General features: G+C 40.9%; 1 protein-coding gene across 1 annotated transcript in view; it reads right to left on the bottom strand.

Annotated features, from left to right (window-relative positions):
* Positions 1 to 2166: 2166 nt before the first annotated feature.
* Positions 2167 to 19861, bottom strand: part of LOC136578628 (leukocyte elastase inhibitor-like) — a 40060-nt gene continuing 22365 nt past the window's right edge. The window contains exons 4-5 of the mRNA XM_066578823.1: positions 4409 to 4567; positions 2167 to 2698 (exon numbers count right to left, since the gene is read on the bottom strand). Coding sequence (XP_066434920.1) covers positions 2297 to 2698; positions 4409 to 4567 — 561 coding nt within the window. The 3' untranslated portion in view covers positions 2167 to 2296. The remainder of the gene's footprint in view (positions 2699 to 4408; positions 4568 to 19861) is intronic.

The following is a 19861-nucleotide window of genomic DNA, read 5'->3' as shown; positions in this document are numbered from 1 at the left end:
TTCTGTCCCCCATTGAGGAGAGTGGTACAAATTACAGCACAATCCTGTGCTTCCAGAAGTTTAATAGAGGTAAGCAGCCTGGCACTAGACTCTGTACTATGAACAGTCATAATTGGGCAGATAGCGACACAAGGGTAGGTACTTAGTCTTCACAATGCTAAATGTTCACTTACATTTCAAATATATAGAAATAGTAGGCAATTGCCCGGAGCAGACAGTCTTTGAGTTGTGGGGTTGCTGTCTTCAAACCTAACTTGGACATTAAGAATATACACAAATAGTGGTGATGAAGCCTGTTTGCTCCTTAATGACCAGCTAATTTTTCAGGTTTTTTTATGGTCATGTTCCTAGAGCTATAACGTTTTATTTTTTTCTGTCTACATAGCCGTATGAGGGCTTGTTTTTTGTGGGACAAGTTGTAATTTTTAATATCATTTTTGGGTTCATATAATGTAATTTTGTATTAATTTTTGCTTAGGGGCAATGGGTAAAAAAACATTCAGCCATTTTGTTTTTCGGTTTTCATTTTTACAGCATGCTATGTTCTGGAGTCATCTCGATTCCAGCGATACCAAGTTTATACAGTTTTTTTATGTTTTGCTACAGTATGTCTGTACACAAAAAAAAATCACATTTGTTTTTTATTAGATGTGCTTTTGTGCCGCTGAATTCAAAGAGCCATAGTGTTTTTATTTTTCCATGGACAGAACTCTAGTCCCATCCCTCCAGCGCCGCCCCCTCTATAGTTTGCTATAGGGAATCTCTGAGCATCTCTTTAGCCACGCCCACTCATTCAAGCCCCGTCTCTCTGTGCTATGGGGATATCCCCCATTTTCTATTCTGCTTTTTTAAAGAGACGAGATGGTGAAAATAACTAATTTTGCCTATGTTTTTTGCATTTTATTTTATGGTGTGCATTGTGCGGGTTAAATAATGTACTCATTTTTTCTCACTCTATAAAAAGCCTGTGGACTCTGAGGTGATGCAATATATGTATATGTTACTTTTTTATGTTCATTTAATCTTGGTCAACCACACTAGGCTTAGAGTGTCACAGCCTAGTTTAGAAGGCTTTAGTCAGACAACCAGAGAAAGACAACCTATGATAGGTAGAAGGGTTCTACGCACTGGTTGGTAGATAGGAGTTACGGTAGGAGAATAGGATGCGTTTTGGGTAGGAAAGTGAGTTCTGTAGAGGAAGAAGTTGAGGGAGACTGGTGAAGAAGAAGGTTGCTAGACCAGGAGTTCTAGTGAAAGAGGAAAACTACTAACCAGTGCGGTGTGGAAGGATAGAAAGTGTAAGTACCCCAAAAGTTCTATAATCATACTAAGAAGAAAGTAAAGAAAATAAATAGCTAATCTTCAACAAGAATCTAAAGGAACTGTAATGTACTAAAGGAAACAATTATAATTAAAAAGAACTGAAAAAGAGCCAGCCAAGGACGAAGTAAATTGTAAAGGCACCACACTACACTTCAGGGGAAAGAAATGTTTTATTTTTCTCATTTTTATATTATTTTGTCCGACGCACACCCTGGCCTGTATATGCACTTTTTTCCCCCGTGGAAACCGCACCAGAAAACATACATTTTCCAAGGAGGAGAGCAGCAGCGCCTCCATGACAAAAAGCCGTCTTTCTGCTGCTCCCTCATCTGGGTCTGGTTCGGCTCACAGCACTATTACTGTTGTAGCCACTATGAGAGTCACAATCATTACTGGAGTCACTATAGGGGTCCCTTACTACTGCGACCATTATGATGGACTCTCACTACTGGGGTCACTATTATTACTGGAATCATTATGGGGGTCACTATTACTACATAGCCATACACTTACAATGCGTGTCTTTGAGGGCCACCATAAAGCTGGTGTGGCTCCTGATCTACAAGCAGAGTACAGGAAGCAGTTTACTCTGCTGACAGTGCAGTATGAGAATTTGATGTCCCCTGCTTTGCTCTATTATTCTATGTTACATTTGTGAAATGATATGTATAGGGGATTACTGCAGAAAAATGTTTCCATTAGCCAACGGCACAAAAAAAAATTCATACGTTTCCTTTCTTGCTCCCATAGCGGAGCAGGAAAACAGAAACCCCCAATGCAAATGTGAAAGCAGCCATAACCAACACTTCTTTACTGCATAAATATAAGAGATGACCTCTACAATGGAATACAGTATTTTATTCCAGGAATTAAATAGAAAATAGCCACAAATAAATTATATACATTACAGAATACATTTCATAAGAGCTGGCCAAGGTTTACAAGTAATAACGGCATGAACATATTTCTTTTCTTAGGGCTCATAGACCATCCCAGATAGGAGTATACAGCTGGACGTCTTCTCTATTATGAAATAGTAGAAGGGAAGATCTACGCTTACTTCTTCAAGGGGAAAACTTCGAACAGACATGACTGATGCAGTGGAACTGGCGGCCTCCGTTCCTCTTTCATTGACCACTAAGAAAGTCTGGTGATAAGCCTCAGACACAAACATATCGCTCTGCTCTGTCATTCCGGAGAAATTTGCCTTGTTCTGATTAAAAGCATCCACAATTCCCAAAGACGAAAGGATGTTTTTCATGGAGAGGCTTTTCTGTGTACTGAACTTTGGCAGATGTGCTAATACATTCATCTTCTGCATTTTTAATGGGCTCATCCAGATATTTAATTTTTCCATTGACAGCTGTTCTTTTACCTGCATGGAAAATAAGCAGCTAAATCGCGTAAATGCCTTTTTTAAAGTAACTTCTAATTGGAGACATAATGCAAGCTGGAAAAAATGTTTTAAGAATCTCTATAGCAAGGTTAATAAGTTATTTAATGCACGCAGTTGTTTTGTGGTGAGTTTCAAGGCGAGAACAAATATCCTGTGTATGTAAACCTAAGTATTACAATGTACCTAAAGTGCTAAAATGGGATCTACATACAAGCCTAAGATATACAAATTATAGGAAGGAACAGAGATATAAAACATCCAGGATACCATCAAAAGTGACATTGTATCCTTTTGATCTTAACGGGATATACGAATATTGTAGTATATCAGCACGATACGAAAAAGCAAAACAATATGATACTTTTCATCCAAGATAGATGATCAGCAATCTGGGGGAAGTCTGGTAGATTTTTCCATCAACCCCAGAGGTCAAGAATAGATTTCACCAACACAATTCCATGGGGACTCTGCCCTCTTTTGCTTGAAATCAATCTATATACCATGGATGACGCTGGATGATATTTTTACAAATTATCCGATGAGGCATTATACAGCCATTCTCTTATCACTTGTAAAGTGAGGCTTCTTCTTATCCCTGCATTTCTAAATCTCTTATTATTGGGGAATTTAACTAAGTGAATGCTAAAAACTAATTAACTCCACTATACAACAGTGAACAGTAGTAAAACAAAATACAAGAACCAATGGTGGTATAGCTTTTTTCTCCCCATATGCTTTGAAACATAATAAAAGTTATGACTGTAAAAAGGGAGCAACATTAAATACACTGTTGTGCAAAGTTAGTAAAACATAAAAAACTAGGCATATTTGTTTTCACCATAATTTTAAGGTCTCTCTCACACGGCGGCAGTGATATCGCCGCTATAATATTGAATAAAGAACCTTTATAACGTCATAACTTGGACAAGATTCATTTCTACAAGCTGACCTGGATTTTCAGGGGTGTCATTTGCACTGACACCCCTGCTAAGTAAGTTCCTTCTGCCTTCTCATTTCACCTATCCGATTACTGGAGCACGGTTTTTTTTTCTAATTTGTTGTCTACTGCCATTGCGGTGATATCGCAACTTTGTCCACATGATTTTGTAGCAGCAATGCATTTTCTTGTGAAAAATCGCATGCTTTTACAGTGAGAAAATTAAACTGTACTCTGAAAATAAGCCCTAGCTGCATTCCATGGGGAAAAAAAGGAATACTTAGCTAGCAGGCTCAGTCTGGGTTATCCCACTGCTCTCCGGAGCTCTGTCACAGATCCTGCAGTACTCATTCGCCCACAGAAGATCACTTCCTGGTTGCAGGATTCATAAATCCTGCCTCCAGGCTCCATTGCAGCCCTGGATGAACCAATCACTGTGATTTGTTCTTTGGCTGCTGCTCAGACAATCACAGCCATTGCATTGTGGAGGGGGGATTTATCAATTGGCCAATCAATGCCGCAGCTCAGCCAATTCATAAGTCCCACCTCCACAACACGATGGCTGTTGATTGCGTGCAGAATGTGACTAAACAATTCTCGTTCAGGTGCTACATGCTTTTACACGGAACGATTAAGGTTCAAATTCCCATGGGAGCGCAGGACAATGGTGTAAAAGGGCCATAAATTGTTACTCAGACAATACGTCAGATATTAATGCAAATATTTAATTTCTTGTCTGGCCTCTGACTTACCTGTTTGAACACTGAAATATTATCGGGGACAAGTGCAACCATAACGATGTTTCCTGATGTACCATATGGAAGCTCCAATATTTTAATGCCAGGATTCTTAACGTATTTCACATTGAAGTGACTAGTGATGTGCATCATGTTCACCATTACTTGTTCATTCTGAAGGGAAAAAAAACAGGGAAATAATCTGCCTATTTTTTCCATAACATAAAGGCAAAACAACTCCCTAATTGTGCGGCGGTGGAGTAAAGCTAATTACATGTTTTTCCACTAGGAAATGTATTCTGTTTATTTTCTCTTGATACATATATTATTTACAAAGTGTTGATGCTCTACAGAAGGTACGATTAATTGCAATTGTGAGGGTTATGAACATGAAAACTTATATATGTATACATTTCATCCATCTGTAATATACGTCTCCGGAGGCTGTAGGCCTAAATTGTACACTCTATTCTGTGTCCTATGAAAAGGTCTGCTAAATGCTTGTACATTTAGCCTAGTACTTAATTACATTATGTAGAGGTGTAATCTTAAGTGTCCATCATGTCTCCAAAGATCCTGTTTATCTCGTTACACTGATCAAAAGGTTGTATGGAATGCTTTGTACTGCTGTCTAGGTAGGGCATGCAATTAGAATGTAGAGTGTGATGATAATCAGGGTACCAGACACGATGTCTACAAACAAACAAATAAAGCATTGTTTATAAAGAAGACAAAATTATGTACCAGTAAAACAGGTCGACCTCTGTAAAGCAGTTCAACCTCTGATACGCCTACTATTTTTTGTATAAGAAAGACAAAGTACACAATAAACTCAGATTGCTCTAAGACACGACCGTGATGCCTGTGTCTATTGCTTTCTCATGGTGGCTGCCATAACCAGCTCTGATTTGGAGCCCCACAGCATATTAACGTAACATGGATTTTATCCCTAACATAATTGGCGCCCGATCGCGGGACTTGATGGAACAAGAGGACCACCTACACCTCGAACCCCCCCGGACCCAGATGGGATAAGGAGCCACTCGGAACCACGGATTGACAAAAACTGCGCAGTAAGGTAAGGTTTTATCTTGCCACAATCTATCCGTGCTTCCTGGCTGCTCCTTTCCTGTCCGAGGGGTAAGAAGTGCATGCCTCTTATAAATCTTCAAGCTTTTTAAGAATTCATATGGTGGGCTGAATATGCTGTGCGGGTGTTTAACTGTTATTGTCTTTATTTGTTACTTTGCATGGTCAGTGTATGATACCCTATTGCCAATCTCTGGAAGGCATGGTATAACTTATACCAGGGAAGCCTAAAATTTTCAGGGGATAAAACCCCTGATGGGATCCTCTTATAAACATAAGAGAAGTAGTAGAGACGAGGTAAAATATGCAGGGTGAGGAAGTACAGAATATGAAACCCTCTTGCCGATCTCTGAAAGGCATGGTATAAATTGTACCAGGGAAGCCTAAAATTTTCAGGGGATAAAATCCCTGATGGGATCCTCTTATAGGTATAAGAGAAGTAGTTGAGACGGGGGGAAATAAGCAGGGTTGGGAAGTACCGACACTTTTAGACAAGTGAGGAAGTACTGACACTTAAAAAAGTACTGACACTTTAGTAACTGACATGCAAATGTTTTTGTCTTTATGTGTGTGTATAAATGGAAGGACCTGTATGAGAATTAGACTGTGTTATATGGTGTATACTGTCCGGTAACCAGAAACGAAATGAAGCAAAAATGACCAAATGCTGAGCCAGACCACAGGGGGTGGAGCTAGGTGATGTAAGGAGATGGGAGGGAAGAACAATAGGAACAGGTCTTGCTCCACCCTACACACAGTCCAGCCTAGGTGAAAAGTGTGTCTCCATTTTAAGTGGATGTTGGTGTATATATATGTATATTGTGGTAATGTATAGAGTGAAGGTCACTCTTAGACTCCATGTTAAGTCTCCCACTTGAACAAATGGAGTGACCAAAGGAGGGGCATCTAATTTTATTCCTGAGACTAGTTGTGTGAGATAATAGCCCAGGATTACCACAGTGTATATATGTATATACAGATTCGTGGAATATGTGGAATTCAAAAATATTGGGTTGTGTTAATTTGAATATTATTGAATTAAGATATTAATATGAGATAATTGTGTACTTGAAACACCTGATAAGTACTTTAGTCAAATTAATAACAAAAGTTCTATTTAAAGTGTATCTCACTTTCAATTAACAACAGTATTTTATTTGAAGAGTGTATAAAGAAATTAATAATAAAAATAATAAGCCTCTTGGTGTACATAAACCGCCAGCCATTGGCCATAGTGCTGGTAAAGAGGATAAGGTATGGAAGACTGCATAAGAAAATAGTGAAACACAATTGTTTTATGTGTGTGAAAGAATACAAAATAATAAGCCTCTTGGTGTACATAAACCGCCAGCCATTGTCCATACTGCTGGTAAAGAGGATAAGGTGCGGAAGATAGCTAAAGAAATTGGCAAATGAATATTGGTCCCCATCCCACTTATTAGGGTCCCAATCAACTACAGTATGAACCTTTTATAGTGTCTAACTCTCTTTAAAGCGTAATTTGAACTAAGTCTTGCTCCTTCCAGCAATACATTAATAGCGCTGTGAACAGGATTACGCAGAGAGTAATACACTAGTTTGTTTTAAAGGAAAATTTTGATAAACTGATAGTTGAAGAATTTCTTGTGATAATCGGGCTTAGTGTGAAAATGTCGCCTTTTAAGAAAATCCGCAATAGTACGAAAATGTCGGTAGCTAAGAACAAAGAAGTGTCCGATGAATTGTTAATTATGCCAGGGTGGAATAAAGCCCCCTATAATATATTGGCCGCTGAGTGGTCGCAGTGTGGTGAATATCAGTATGTGGGTAGAAATGGGCATAAGTTGTATTGTGTTTGTCATTGGGTAGCCTATTCTGAGCAAATTGTGTAAAAACCGCGGTACTAAGAGTTTTTCTTATCTATACATAATTCGCTCATTATTGGAAGTCTGGTGTACAGTAAATACAATCCCAATTTCTACTTCACATATTATCAGTCCGTATAGGAATGAATAAAACCCCCCCTTAGTGAGTGTGAATTTGCAGTTTTGTAAGGTGGGGGGCAAGTGTATTACATTCTGGGTTAATCTTAAATAGACAGCCCAGGAAGATGGTCACAGGCAGTGGAACCTGTTATACAGCTTTGCTATCTGTCTGGACAAGTTTCTGTGTTCTATAGAAGATAAGATAAATTTCAAAGGGTGGGGAGTACTGGGCTTTAGAAGACCTACTTGTCTTTGCAAAGAAATCTGAATTAAGAATTGGTTATATTTGGCTATACAGGAAGTATGTTGTATTATATATATATATATATATATATATATATATATATATATATATATATATATATATATACTGTTCAGTAGCTGAAAATGAAATGAGAAAAGAATTCAAAGATGTTCTCTCATTGTCGGGTTAGTTCCCTCTTCCATCTTCACCCCCTCCTTCATCTCAATTCCAACCGTCTCCTCCCCACCCTATGCCAAGTCATCCACTCCAAGGTCAAACATTGGACTGGAGGGATGGACCTGCTGGCATTGTGGACAACAGAACCCGGATTGGAGAGAGAGCTGCCCTGCTTGCGGAGCTCCTCGGCACAAACCGGTTATGCCTATGCTCACTAGATCCTAGGCTAGTGAGTGGAAGCATGAGGACAAGGAGGAGATGCAGGAGTATATGTAGAACAGGGAAGGCAGCGGGAACTATAATCTAAAATTATGTGAAAGACTATTGTGGCACAGATTGGGATAAAATTAAACATAGAGAATTGAGAAGTGGTAAAATATTTTTAATTTGTCTGAAACATTGGGGAAAAAGAAAAAAAAAAACAAAAATTTGAGAGAATCCTCCTTGTCTCTTTCTAATATCACACAAAGAGAAGGAAGAAAGTGTAAAACAATTCTATGCCCGCCTTCAACAACATTAGTCAGATCTGGGGTATAGGGGCATAGAAAAGATGGGCAAACATGTACTTAGTATGGCCTTTGTAGAAGGTCTATTGGAATCCCTAAGGTCATAGATAATAAACCAGAGTGGAGACAGTCTGAATCTCCGGCCCTTTTTCAGACAAAAGGGCATTTATGTAACTGTCCTGCAGGCTTGGACTCCGCCTGAGGGGACTGTGCTGTTGCAATATGTTAATGACTTTCCAGCTTTGTGTTGAGGATCTGAAACATGTCAATCTGCATCTATTTCTCTTCTAAAATTTTTTTAGCAGAAAATGGCTGCAAGGCTTAAAAAGGAAAAATTACAGCTTTGTAAACAAAAGGTTGTTGTCTAGCTCAAGAAGGCAGACATCTCACAGAACGACGCAGGGCTGCAGTTCAAGCCATTTCTGTATCTTCTTCTGCTGCCAAAGCTTCGCACCTTTTTGGGACTTGTCTCATACTGCCGTCCCTGGCCTTTCATGCGACAGCAGTATTGACGCAAAAACATGGAGGACGTCCACGGTCACTTGGGTATTACTCCATGAGATTGGATCCGGTAGCCCGAGGAGCCCCCTCCTGTGTCTGTGCGGTGGCAGCAGTACAAGTAAGGGTTGACAAATCTTCTGAGTTGGTCCTGGACTACCCCCTAGTGGTTCTCACCCCTCATGACATCCAGAGTATACTCACTCAAGTACAACCTAAACATCTGTCTCTAGCTCGTCAAATAAGGTTGCAATGTGCTTTGCTCATGCCCCCCTTTTAATATTTCTTTTCAATGGTGAACCCGGCTACTCTTCTTCCAATCGAGTATCCTGTTTCAAATGGGGGAGGGGGAGGCATAGGTGATCAAATGGGGGAGGGGGATGCATAGGTGATCTATGTACTACAGATCAGCTATTTTTAAAAAAAAAAAATTTTTTTGCAAATAAGAACGTGATTTATTTGGAATAGAATATCAGCATGATTGTCTAGCATTGATGCAACAAGAAAGTTTAAGTTTTAAAGAGTTATTGAAACCCCTTGTTAATACATATTTTGAGTTGTATTTTATAGATGGTACCAGGGTGATTGACGACTCCACACCAGATGTTCACACAACAAGATCTCTAAAAGCAGAATGCCTCCGCATGTCTCGATACAAGAAGCGGAACTGAAGGCCCTCACTGAGGCGTGTAGAGTGACAGAAGGTAACCATTTACACTGACTCCTGGTATGTATTCGGCATAGATCATGGTTACGGCCCAATATGGAAGGCCAGACATTTTTAAACTTCTGTAGGACAACCCATTGAGAATGGTGTAGCAGTACAGAACCTTATGAAAGCCCTACTCCTACCAGACAAAGTAGCAATCCTGAAGGTGAAAGCTCATACTAAAGCCAACAGTGCAGAAGCAAAAGGCAACGCCCTAGCAGACTTCAACGCAGACAGCGGCCCTCAAGCCGTGGAAGAAAGAAGAAAAGAAGATACTGACCGCACAAGTCAGAGACTATGATTTGGACTTTGATAAAAATTTGAACATTGATGTACTAAAGACATTACAGTCACAAGCCAGCAAAGAAGAAAAAGATAAATGGACTAATATGAGAGCAGTAGAACAGGGTGGCGTATGGCAAACAGTCAGTAACTTGCCTACCACGATCCCTGTACCCCATGATGGCCCAGCTGATCCATGGAAAGACTCACCTATCGAAGGCAGCTATGTTACCTACGCTTGAGAGAGAAAGGGTTGCCCCCTGGGTTCTTTGTAGCTGCTACATCATTTGTCCAGTTTTGCATGAGCTATGCCGTAAGCAACAGGGTAGAAGTAAATTGACCACAAAGGCACTTGCCAGGACCACTCTACCCATTTCAGGGATTGCAAATTGACAACATTCAGCTCCCACGTGTTGGGAAGTATGAATATGTGCTTGTTGTTGATGTTTTTCAGGTTGGAGGCGTACCCTGTTACAAAAGTAAATGAGCAGGTAACCGAAAAGAAGCTCATGAATAAGGTAATCTGCAGATACGGGGTACCAGAGGTAATCGAGTCAGATAGAGGTACACATTTCACAGGTGAAATAATGCAACACTTCATGTCTGCCCTGGGTAACTCCCAGGCATTTGACACCCCTTATCATCCACAAAGAGCCAGAAAACCATATTGCATTATAATATTTCTCTTCAGGCAATGAAACCCTGCACCAGAGGAAAACGAAAATGGTATGCTACCCTATTAGGGGGAATTGGTACAGGTGTAGGGGTTCTAAACTCTATAGATTTAGAGGTGATGAAGAATAAAATGGCTGGGGTGGGACAGGATGTTTCTAGATTGATAAATGTTCAGGCACAATGCATGCCTTCCTTGTTCCTCCCCCGATGTCTTGCATTAGGATATGATAAGGATGTATTAACGCTTTTTAATCTGGTTTTGCGGTTTAAAAGGATTTGTTTGTAAATATGAGTAAATTCATGAACTATACACAATGTAGCCTGCAATATGTATATATGATTCACGAGAGGGACAAAGAACAGTCAGATGTGATGACAAATAATGAAAAATTGTGGAGAAATATTCTCAATAATGTAATTCCAGTAGCATCCTGGATACGGCCCGGGGCTGATGGTGTAGAATGCTCTGATGAATATTGCACTGGAGAAATGACTTTTTATGATGTAAAGGACACAAGCCTGATGTGTAAGTTTGTAGTACTACCTGTGGTGTTCGGACCGCCTCTATATGCTTTACAATATTGGTTGCCCAAGTTCACAGGTATGATGATTTATAGTGAAAATAAAACCCATGGTATAGAGAACTGTGAAGAAACACTGGATGGCCTAGCATGCGGACGGAGTACAGCCGCATATGAGCCATGTTTCCAGCAGCCTTCAATCAGCATATGTGATTGGACGGTGTTACCTGCTTCTTCTATATGCTGATAGAAGTTGGCCCCCAATATGTATATGTTCTTTGTTGCCAACCGAACTGGAACCACCAGTATGTATAATCTCACCACTCCATTATCTGGATGTATACAGAACATATCGGTGATACATTGGTTTACAGAAACTTACACATTTTTGCCAGATGCTGAAGCAACATTAAGGTACTACTGGTACCCAGATGCTATCCCTATGTCAACTCTGACAGTATCCTTGGGTAGAATTGTAAGACTAATGATAGATACTGAACACCTTTAAAAGCATTTGGATGTTACTAACCTCTCCCTTATGGAATTAGAAAAATGTATGGGTAGGAGATAAGCTAGTCAGCCTAGGTATTGAGATCCAGGTAGACACAGAGTATAACTGGTATGATATTTTTACTGAATGGTCACCTATTGCAGGAAAGATGATGGATTTTATGTTTCACCCATTACTAATACTGTTTCTTTTGTTCATTCTTTTGAGTGTTTGCAATTTATGGACATTCTGTGGGATACGGAGACAAGCAAATTATCTGGAATCGCCCCCTCTACGATATCGTTAAAACAGTCATACGTAAAAGAGCAACAACAGTGGGGATCCGGCAAAGAGGATAGAAAGACCGGCAGGGGTGGCTTAGCACCCTTGATAGTACCACTACAAAGGCTCTTTTCAAGATGGACTGTTTCAAAATGGGGGACTGTGAGGGTTATGAACATGAAAACTTATATATGTATACATTTCATCCATCTGTAATATACGTCTCCGGAGGCTGTAGGCCTAAATTGTACACTCTATTCTGTGTCCTATGAAAAGGTCTGCTAAATGCTTGTACATTTAGCCTAGTACTTAATTACATTATGTAGAGGTGTAATCTTAAGTGTCCATCATGTCTCCAAAGATCCTGTTTATCTCGTTACACTGATCAAAAGGTTGTATGGAATGCTTTGTACTGCTGTCTAGGTAGGGCATGCAATTAGAATGTAGAGTGTGATGATAATCAGGGTACCAGACACGATGTCTACAAACAAACAAATAAAGCATTGTTTATAAAGAAGACAAAATTATGTACCAGTAAAACAGGTCGACCTCTGTAAAGCAGTTCAACCTCTGATACGCCTACTATTTTTTGTATAAGAAAGACAAAGTACACAATAAACTCAGATTGCTCTAAGACACGACCGTGATGCCTGTGTCTATTGCTTTCTCATGGTGGCTGCCATAACCAGCTCTGATTTGGAGCCCCACAGCATATTAACGTAACATGGATTTTATCCCTAACACAATGAAAGTAAATACGTATTTCAATATAATGGTTATTAACTACAAAGTAACATGTAGTATGTTAGACTGAAAAGAGACATATGTCCATCCAGTTCAGCCTATTATCCCCAATAGCTTGATTAAATCTCTTTAAAATATTGAAATTGTGGACCCTTGACCGAAAAATATAATAAAATATAACTTTTATTAAAGAAATAACTAAAAGGAAGAACATACACACATAAATCTAGATCCAGGAAAACCCATGGAACCGATAAAAATATATTGATACCACTGTCCATAAACAGTAATAGACCGGTCAGTCTGAGTATCGTTATGACTCAGCCATTTAGTGTATTCGGTCTCTTTGCAGAATCTGACAGGATTGTCAGAATCTATTGTATACACGTCAACCTAATCAGGAGATGAAAAAGTGACATAAGTCCGACAGTTGGATGTTACAGGACGTGACATAGACTCCAGTGATCAGGTTCGGTGATGTATACGTCGTTCACATCGAGAAAATAAGCTATGCCGGACCACTAAAAATTGTAAGCGTAACCCAACGCGTTTCTCCCACAACGTGGGTTCATCAGGGGTTTCAATACGCAAAAAAATGGTACTTTACTGGTTTAATGACTCCCAGTCAGAAATCGGATAGTGGTACAAAAATAAAAAATTGATGAAGCCTCAAAATGTCCAGCACTGTCAAATAAATGACACACTGGATATAGAGGGATCAATCAGAGTAGAACTGTCATTTCCACTGGTGACGATTATATTACTAGATAGATTGTCGCCATATAAGATAAATGAACTGACAGGACTACGAGAACCCTACTACTACAATGGTAGAAATAAGAGTAGGGTACAGGTAAGAAAAATTTCTACCCTTTAAGCGAGAGAAAATTATAATTTCTCAGGGATAATAGTCCCGAGTACAGAAAGATAGAATAATTTTAGCCGTTAAGTCAAAGGGCATCCCGAGGGCAAAATTTTTGCAATCGGGTCCCTGGATAATCAGATGGCATATTCACAGCAGCCCAGACTAGCCGCCTTTTGGATAGCCATCTGATAAATTTTCACTCTAGACCTACAAGGAAAATTCCTAAGACCTATAATAGTCCCTCAATAGAGTGGAAAGAGGATTCAAAGACCTATATTAGTCCCTCAATAAGGTGGTCACTAAGTCAGAGCCTTAATAAGCAAAAACTGAAATCAAACAAACAAAACGGCGGCATGTCAGCCCTGGTGGTGGACTGACAGCATACTGAACTCACAGCTCCCTGAGCTTTAAATAGGAATCCTGTAGCTCCACCTTTAATGGGGGAGTCTAGGTGTAAGCCAATCATCATTATACAGGGGCGTACCTACGTCAGTTGTTACTATGGAGATCAAAGTGCTGTCGTGTTGTTTAAGACGCACTCATGTCCAAAATACATATCCTCACCATGTATAAATAGTGACAGTGCCCACCTGATGTTTAGCGCTCACAGAATATAAATCCCTGGTTGCCCCGATCGTCTGGGGAGAGTAGCGTTCCTGTAGTGATCATAGAGATGTAGAGGAGCTACAGAGATGCAGAGATCACATGACCCGCCCCTCCGGCAGTCAGCTGGGCAGAAGGGGGCGGAGCCAAAGGTCCTGTTTTCAGGTCCTGTTTTCAGCAGAGAGAAGAATAGAATAAAGGCGATATACTGATTACAGTGACATTTCTGCCCAGCCTTATGGATAAAAGTAAACAGTGCAATTGACAGTGGCATAATTAGCCACATTTAGTAGTAATAGTTCAGGTTATACAGATCCATAGATCCTCTACCATGACATGTCATGCTAATCGTGATGTGAAACATTAAGGGGCGTGTCCAAGACGCCGAGAGCTAGAAATAAACAAAGGTATTAAATCATGATAAATTAACTCAAGCAATGTGAGTTTACATAAGCCCAATATTTCAATTGGGACACACACTAAAAAGTGTCAATATGAAAATGCACTGTTTCTTATAATAAATCTGCTGTTGTCACATGATGTTTTTGTATATAATATACGTGCTTATATTGATGACCATAAAATGCAGACGCTACGTGCAGGAAGATAAATCAGCAACCAGGTTACAAAGAGCAAGTGGCGAGCAGAGTGTGTTACTGTGGAACGGAGGGCCACAGTGATAACTACATGATACAAATAGCTTGATGCTCAATACAAAGGTGAGGGGTTAGTTAAATTACACAGGCACAACCACAGGGCAGAGATAATCCTAACCTTGGTAACCTAAGATAAAGTAACAGAGTCATGGAATCGTTTATTCTTCCAATATATGATAGCTTTGTTAGTACTGCACATCTAGCACTTTGGCACGCATCGATGCCCCAGTTAAATAAAGCAGTTAAAGGAGAGTTGCTCATTAAGTCCATCCGGGGAGACCGAGCGCAAACGAAAAATCCAACTTGCTTCTTTTTGCAAGAGGAGTCTGTTGGTGTCGCCCCGGCGTCCGTCCGGACGTATGCACTCGATACCTTGAAAGTGAACCTGGGTTTCGTCCCCTCCATGTACATCCCATATATGTGTGGCTAGAGGTGTTGCTTCGTTCCGTCTGATATTTCCTATGTGGGCAAGCACGCGACGGCGAAATTGTTGGGCCGTCTTGCCCACATAGTTCAAAGGACACGAGCAGGTGGCTAAATAGACCACGTTCTTAGACCGGCAATTCATGAATTCACGGTTATGGAATTCCTTAGCGGTAGCCGCACTTCGAAAGACAGAACTTTTTTGAATAAAGGGACATGCTACACATCCAGAGCACCGGAATGTCCCCTTTAGATGGTGTCTTCCGAGCCACATACTGGTCGGTATTTCCGGTTTGAGATAGCTCCTGACAAGACGATCTCGCAAGTTGCGACCCCTCCTAAAAGTGATAAGAGGGGACGCAGGTAATAGATCACACACATCCTCATCGTCCTTCAGGATATCCCAGAAACTACCCAAAATCCTTCTGACTACAGAGGCTCCCGTGTCGTACGTACCAATAATTCTGGTCAGGTTGCTGTTATCCCTTTTACGTGATTGCAAAAGGTCACTTCGGTTCAAGCTAGCTGCATGGTCATAGGCCTCAGTGACTATCGTCTCTGGATAGCCTCTTTGTAGAAACCTCGATGATAATTTGTTGCCTTCCGCAACATATTCATTTTCTGAGGAACAATTTCAGCGTATACGCATGAATTGGCCTTTTGGGATCCCTTTGCGCAGGGAATAGGGATGGTAACTGTCCCAGGTCAATAATGAGTTTGTTGCTGTAGCCTTACGAAATGTTGTAGTACTCAGAGTACCGTTTTCTTGTTTGGTAATTCTCAAATCGAGGAAGGTGATTGTGTGCTCATCACATTCAGCTGTGAATCGTAGGTTGAGATTATTAATGTTTAATTTCTCAACGAATGTACCGAAGTTTTCTTTAGTGCCGGACCAGAAAATGAGAATGTCGTCTATGTACCTAGACCATAGAACGACATTGTTGGTAAACAGGAGGTTTTCCTCCGTGAAGACGTGCCTTTCCTCCCACCAGCCCAGGAGCAGATTAGCATACGAAGGGGCACAGGGTGTCCCCATCGCGGTGCCCCTGAGCTGGTGGAAGAAGGCCCCCTGGAAGAGGAAATAGTTGTGGGAGAGGATGAACCCTAAAAGTTCCTGAACGAACTTATTATGATCACGGTATTGAGAGCCCTTTTGATTCAGATAATATTCAGTGGCTCTCAAACCCAAATCATGGGGTATGGAGCTATAGAGGCTCTCAACATCCATAGACGCCAGGATTACATCTGAATCCAGATGAATACCTTCAATCTGGCGCAGCAAATCAGGGGTATCCTCAACATGTGATGGTAGAGAGGTAACAAATGGCCTAAGTATCTGGTCCACATACGTACTTGCATTTTGGCTGAGATTAGATACACCCGAAACAATCGGTCGCCCCTTGATGGGTGACAGTCCCTTGTGCACCTTTGGTAAGGTATAAAATGTAGCAACTCTTGGGTGCTTCGGCACAATATATTCAAATTCTTTGGGACTAATCAATTTCGATGACAATGCCTTCTCTGCGATAGATAATAATTCGCGAGAATATTTAATTGTCGGGTCAGATGCAAGTTTCTCATATGTGGCTGTATCATTCAACAGAGACATACAGATATTAACGTATTGGTCCCTGTTGAGGACTACCACGTTACCCCCCTTGTCAGATGGTTTTATGACAATCCCACTGCAATCTTCCAGGGATTTCAAAGCGCATATTTCTTCACGGGTCATATTACGGGAACCTCTGTAGTCATTGGGCTGGACATTTTTAATTTCCTTGAGGACAATCTTCTCAAAGGTGTCAAGAAGGGGACAGTGCAGGGAGGGGGGGGGGTAGATGAATTTTTGTTTTTCAACTGTGTAAATGGACCCTTCCCAGGGACACTATTCATATTGTTCTCTAGTTGTTGGAGATCTCTCAGTATGGGCATATCAGATGGAGATAGTCCAAATTCAGCTGCTTGTTTCTTATCCAATTGGACAAAATATTTTTTCCATCTGAGGCGGCGTATGAAGAGGGAGATGTCCTTCGTCCAGACGAACGGGTCAAATTGGTTCGTCGGGACGAAGGACAGCCCCCTCTCCAAAACGCCCACCTCCACAGGGGAAAGTTCCCTGTCTGAGAGATTAATCACTTGCAACTTATCGGGTGCAGGTTTTTCAGCTGTTATAGTCTGAGGATAGGCGTGAGTCAAACGACTCTTCTGTCTCGCAGAGGATAACGCGGCATAGGAGGACCTAAAAAAACTCTGGTCCACATTGGTATTGGGATGTCTAGTTTTGCCTCGACCTCTTTGTTGCGTCTTGTTTCTGCCTCTCCTTGAATATGTATTATACCTGCCTCGCGTTGGGTTGTTGTTATCTGAAGTTACAAGGTCGGAAGAACTCATATCGGTATCTGAGTATGGTCTATCAATGTTGTAAGCCCGATTTTCCCTAAAATCTATGAGATCGCGGTTAAACTGTCCATGCTTACGCTCTTTTGTTTGGGAGGTATATTTTTCAACATTAGTCTGGAGAGCTTTCTCTTTAATAGAGAACTCTGGATCGGTGGAGAACTTCCTCACAGCCTCCAGGGATTCATCCAGACTTTGTTGGTTCTTAGTAAGAATCTGTTGTTCCTCATTGATAAGAAACTGTATCAGTCTCAATGAGGATTCCGTCGATTCTTTCTCCCATTGAGCCAAAAAGTCACTATTTCTCAGTCTCAAAGGAGGTAAAATCGGGTTACGTAGACCCCTCGGAACGATTTTGTTCTCGAGATATCTTTTAAGACCTTGAACTTCCCACCACCCCCTAAGTATCTGGTCCACATACGTACTTGCATTTTGGCTGAGATTAAATACACCCGAAACAATCGGTCACATATGAGAAACTTGCATCTGACCCGACAATTAAATATTCTCGCGAATTATTATCTATCGCAGAGAAGGCATTGTCATCGAAATTGATTAGTCCCAAAGAATTTGAATATATTGTGCCGAAGCACCCAAGAGTTGCTACATTTTATACCTTACCAAAGGTGCACAAGGGACTGTCACCCATCAAGGGGCGACCGATTGTTTCGGGTGTATCTAATCTCAGCCAAAATGCAAGTACGTATGTGGACCAGATACTTAGGCCATTTGTTACCTCTCTACCATCACATGTTGAGGATACCCCTGATTTGCTGCGCCAGATTGAAGGTATTCATCTGGATTCAGATGTAATCCTGGCGTCTATGGATGTTGAGAGCCTCTATAGCTCCATACCCCATGATTTGGGTTTGAGAGCCACTGAATATTATCTGAATCAAAAGGGCTCTCAATACCGTGATCATAATAAGTTCGTTCAGGATCTTTTAGGGTTCATCCTCTCCCACAACTATTTCCTCTTCCAGGGGGCCTTCTTCCACCAGCTCAGGGGCACCGCGATGGGGACACCCTGTGCCCCTTCGTATGCTAATCTGCTCCTGGGCTGGTGGGAGGAAAGGCACGTCTTCACGGAGGAAAACCTCCTGTTTACCAACAATGTCGTTCTATGGTCTAGGTACATAGACGACATTCTCATTTTCTGGTCCGGCACTAAAGAAAACTTCGGTACATTCGTTGAGAAATTAAACATTAATAATCTCAACCTATGATTCACAGCTGAATGTGATGAGCACACAATCACCTTCCTCGATTTGAGAATTACCAAACAAGAAAACGGTACTCTGAGTACTACAACATTTCGTAAGGCTACAGCAACAAACTCATTATTGACCTGGGACAGTTACCATCCCTATTCCCTGCGCAAAGGGATCCCAAAAGGCCAATTCATGCGTATACGCCGAAATTGTTCCTCAGAAAATGAATATGTTGCGGAAGGCAACAAATTATCATCGAGGTTTCTACAAAGAGGCTATCCAGAGATGATAGTCACTGAGGCCTATGACCATGCAGCTAGCTTGAACCGAAGTGACCTTTTGCAATCACGTAAAAGGGATAACAGCAACCTGACCAGAATTATTGGTACGTACGACACGGGAGCCTCTGTAGTCAGAAGGATTTTGGGTAGTATGCTGTCAGTCCACCACCAGGGCTGACATGCCGCCGTTTTGTTTGTTTGATTTCAGTTTCTGCTTATTAAGGCTCTGACTTAGTGACCACCTTATTGAGGGACTAATATAGGTCTTTGAATCCTCTTTCCACTCTATTGAGGGACTATTATAGGTCTTAGGAATTTTCCTTGTAGGTCTAGAGCGAAAATTTATCAGATGGCTATCCAAAAGGCGGCTAGTCTGGGCTGCTGTGAATATGCCATCTGATTATCCAGGGACCCGATTGCAAAAATTTTGCCCTCGGGATACCCTTTGACTTAACGGCTAAAATTATTCTATCTTTCTGTACTCGGGACTATTATCCCTGAGAAATTATAATTTTCTCTCGCTTAAAGGGTAGAAATTTTTCTTACCTGTACCCTACTCTTATTTCTACCATTGTAGTAGTAGGGTTCTCGTAGTCCTGTCAGTTCATTTATCTTATATGGCGACAATCTATCTAGTAATATAATCGTCACCAGTGGAAATGACAGTCCTACTCTGATTGATCCCTCTATATCCAGTGTGTCATTTATTTGACAGTGCTGGACATTTTGAGGCTTCATCAATTTTTTATTTTTGTACCACTATCCGATTTCTGACTGGGAGTCATTAAACCAGTAAAGTACCATTTTTTGCGTATTGAAACCCCTGATGAACCCACGTTGTGGGAGAAACG

Source organism: Eleutherodactylus coqui, chromosome 9, assembly GCF_035609145.1.
Source record: "Eleutherodactylus coqui strain aEleCoq1 chromosome 9, aEleCoq1.hap1, whole genome shotgun sequence".
NCBI lineage: Eukaryota > Metazoa > Chordata > Amphibia > Anura > Eleutherodactylidae > Eleutherodactylus > Eleutherodactylus coqui.
Note: the sequence above shows the minus strand (reverse complement) of the source record. Positions and strands in the feature narration are given on the sequence as shown.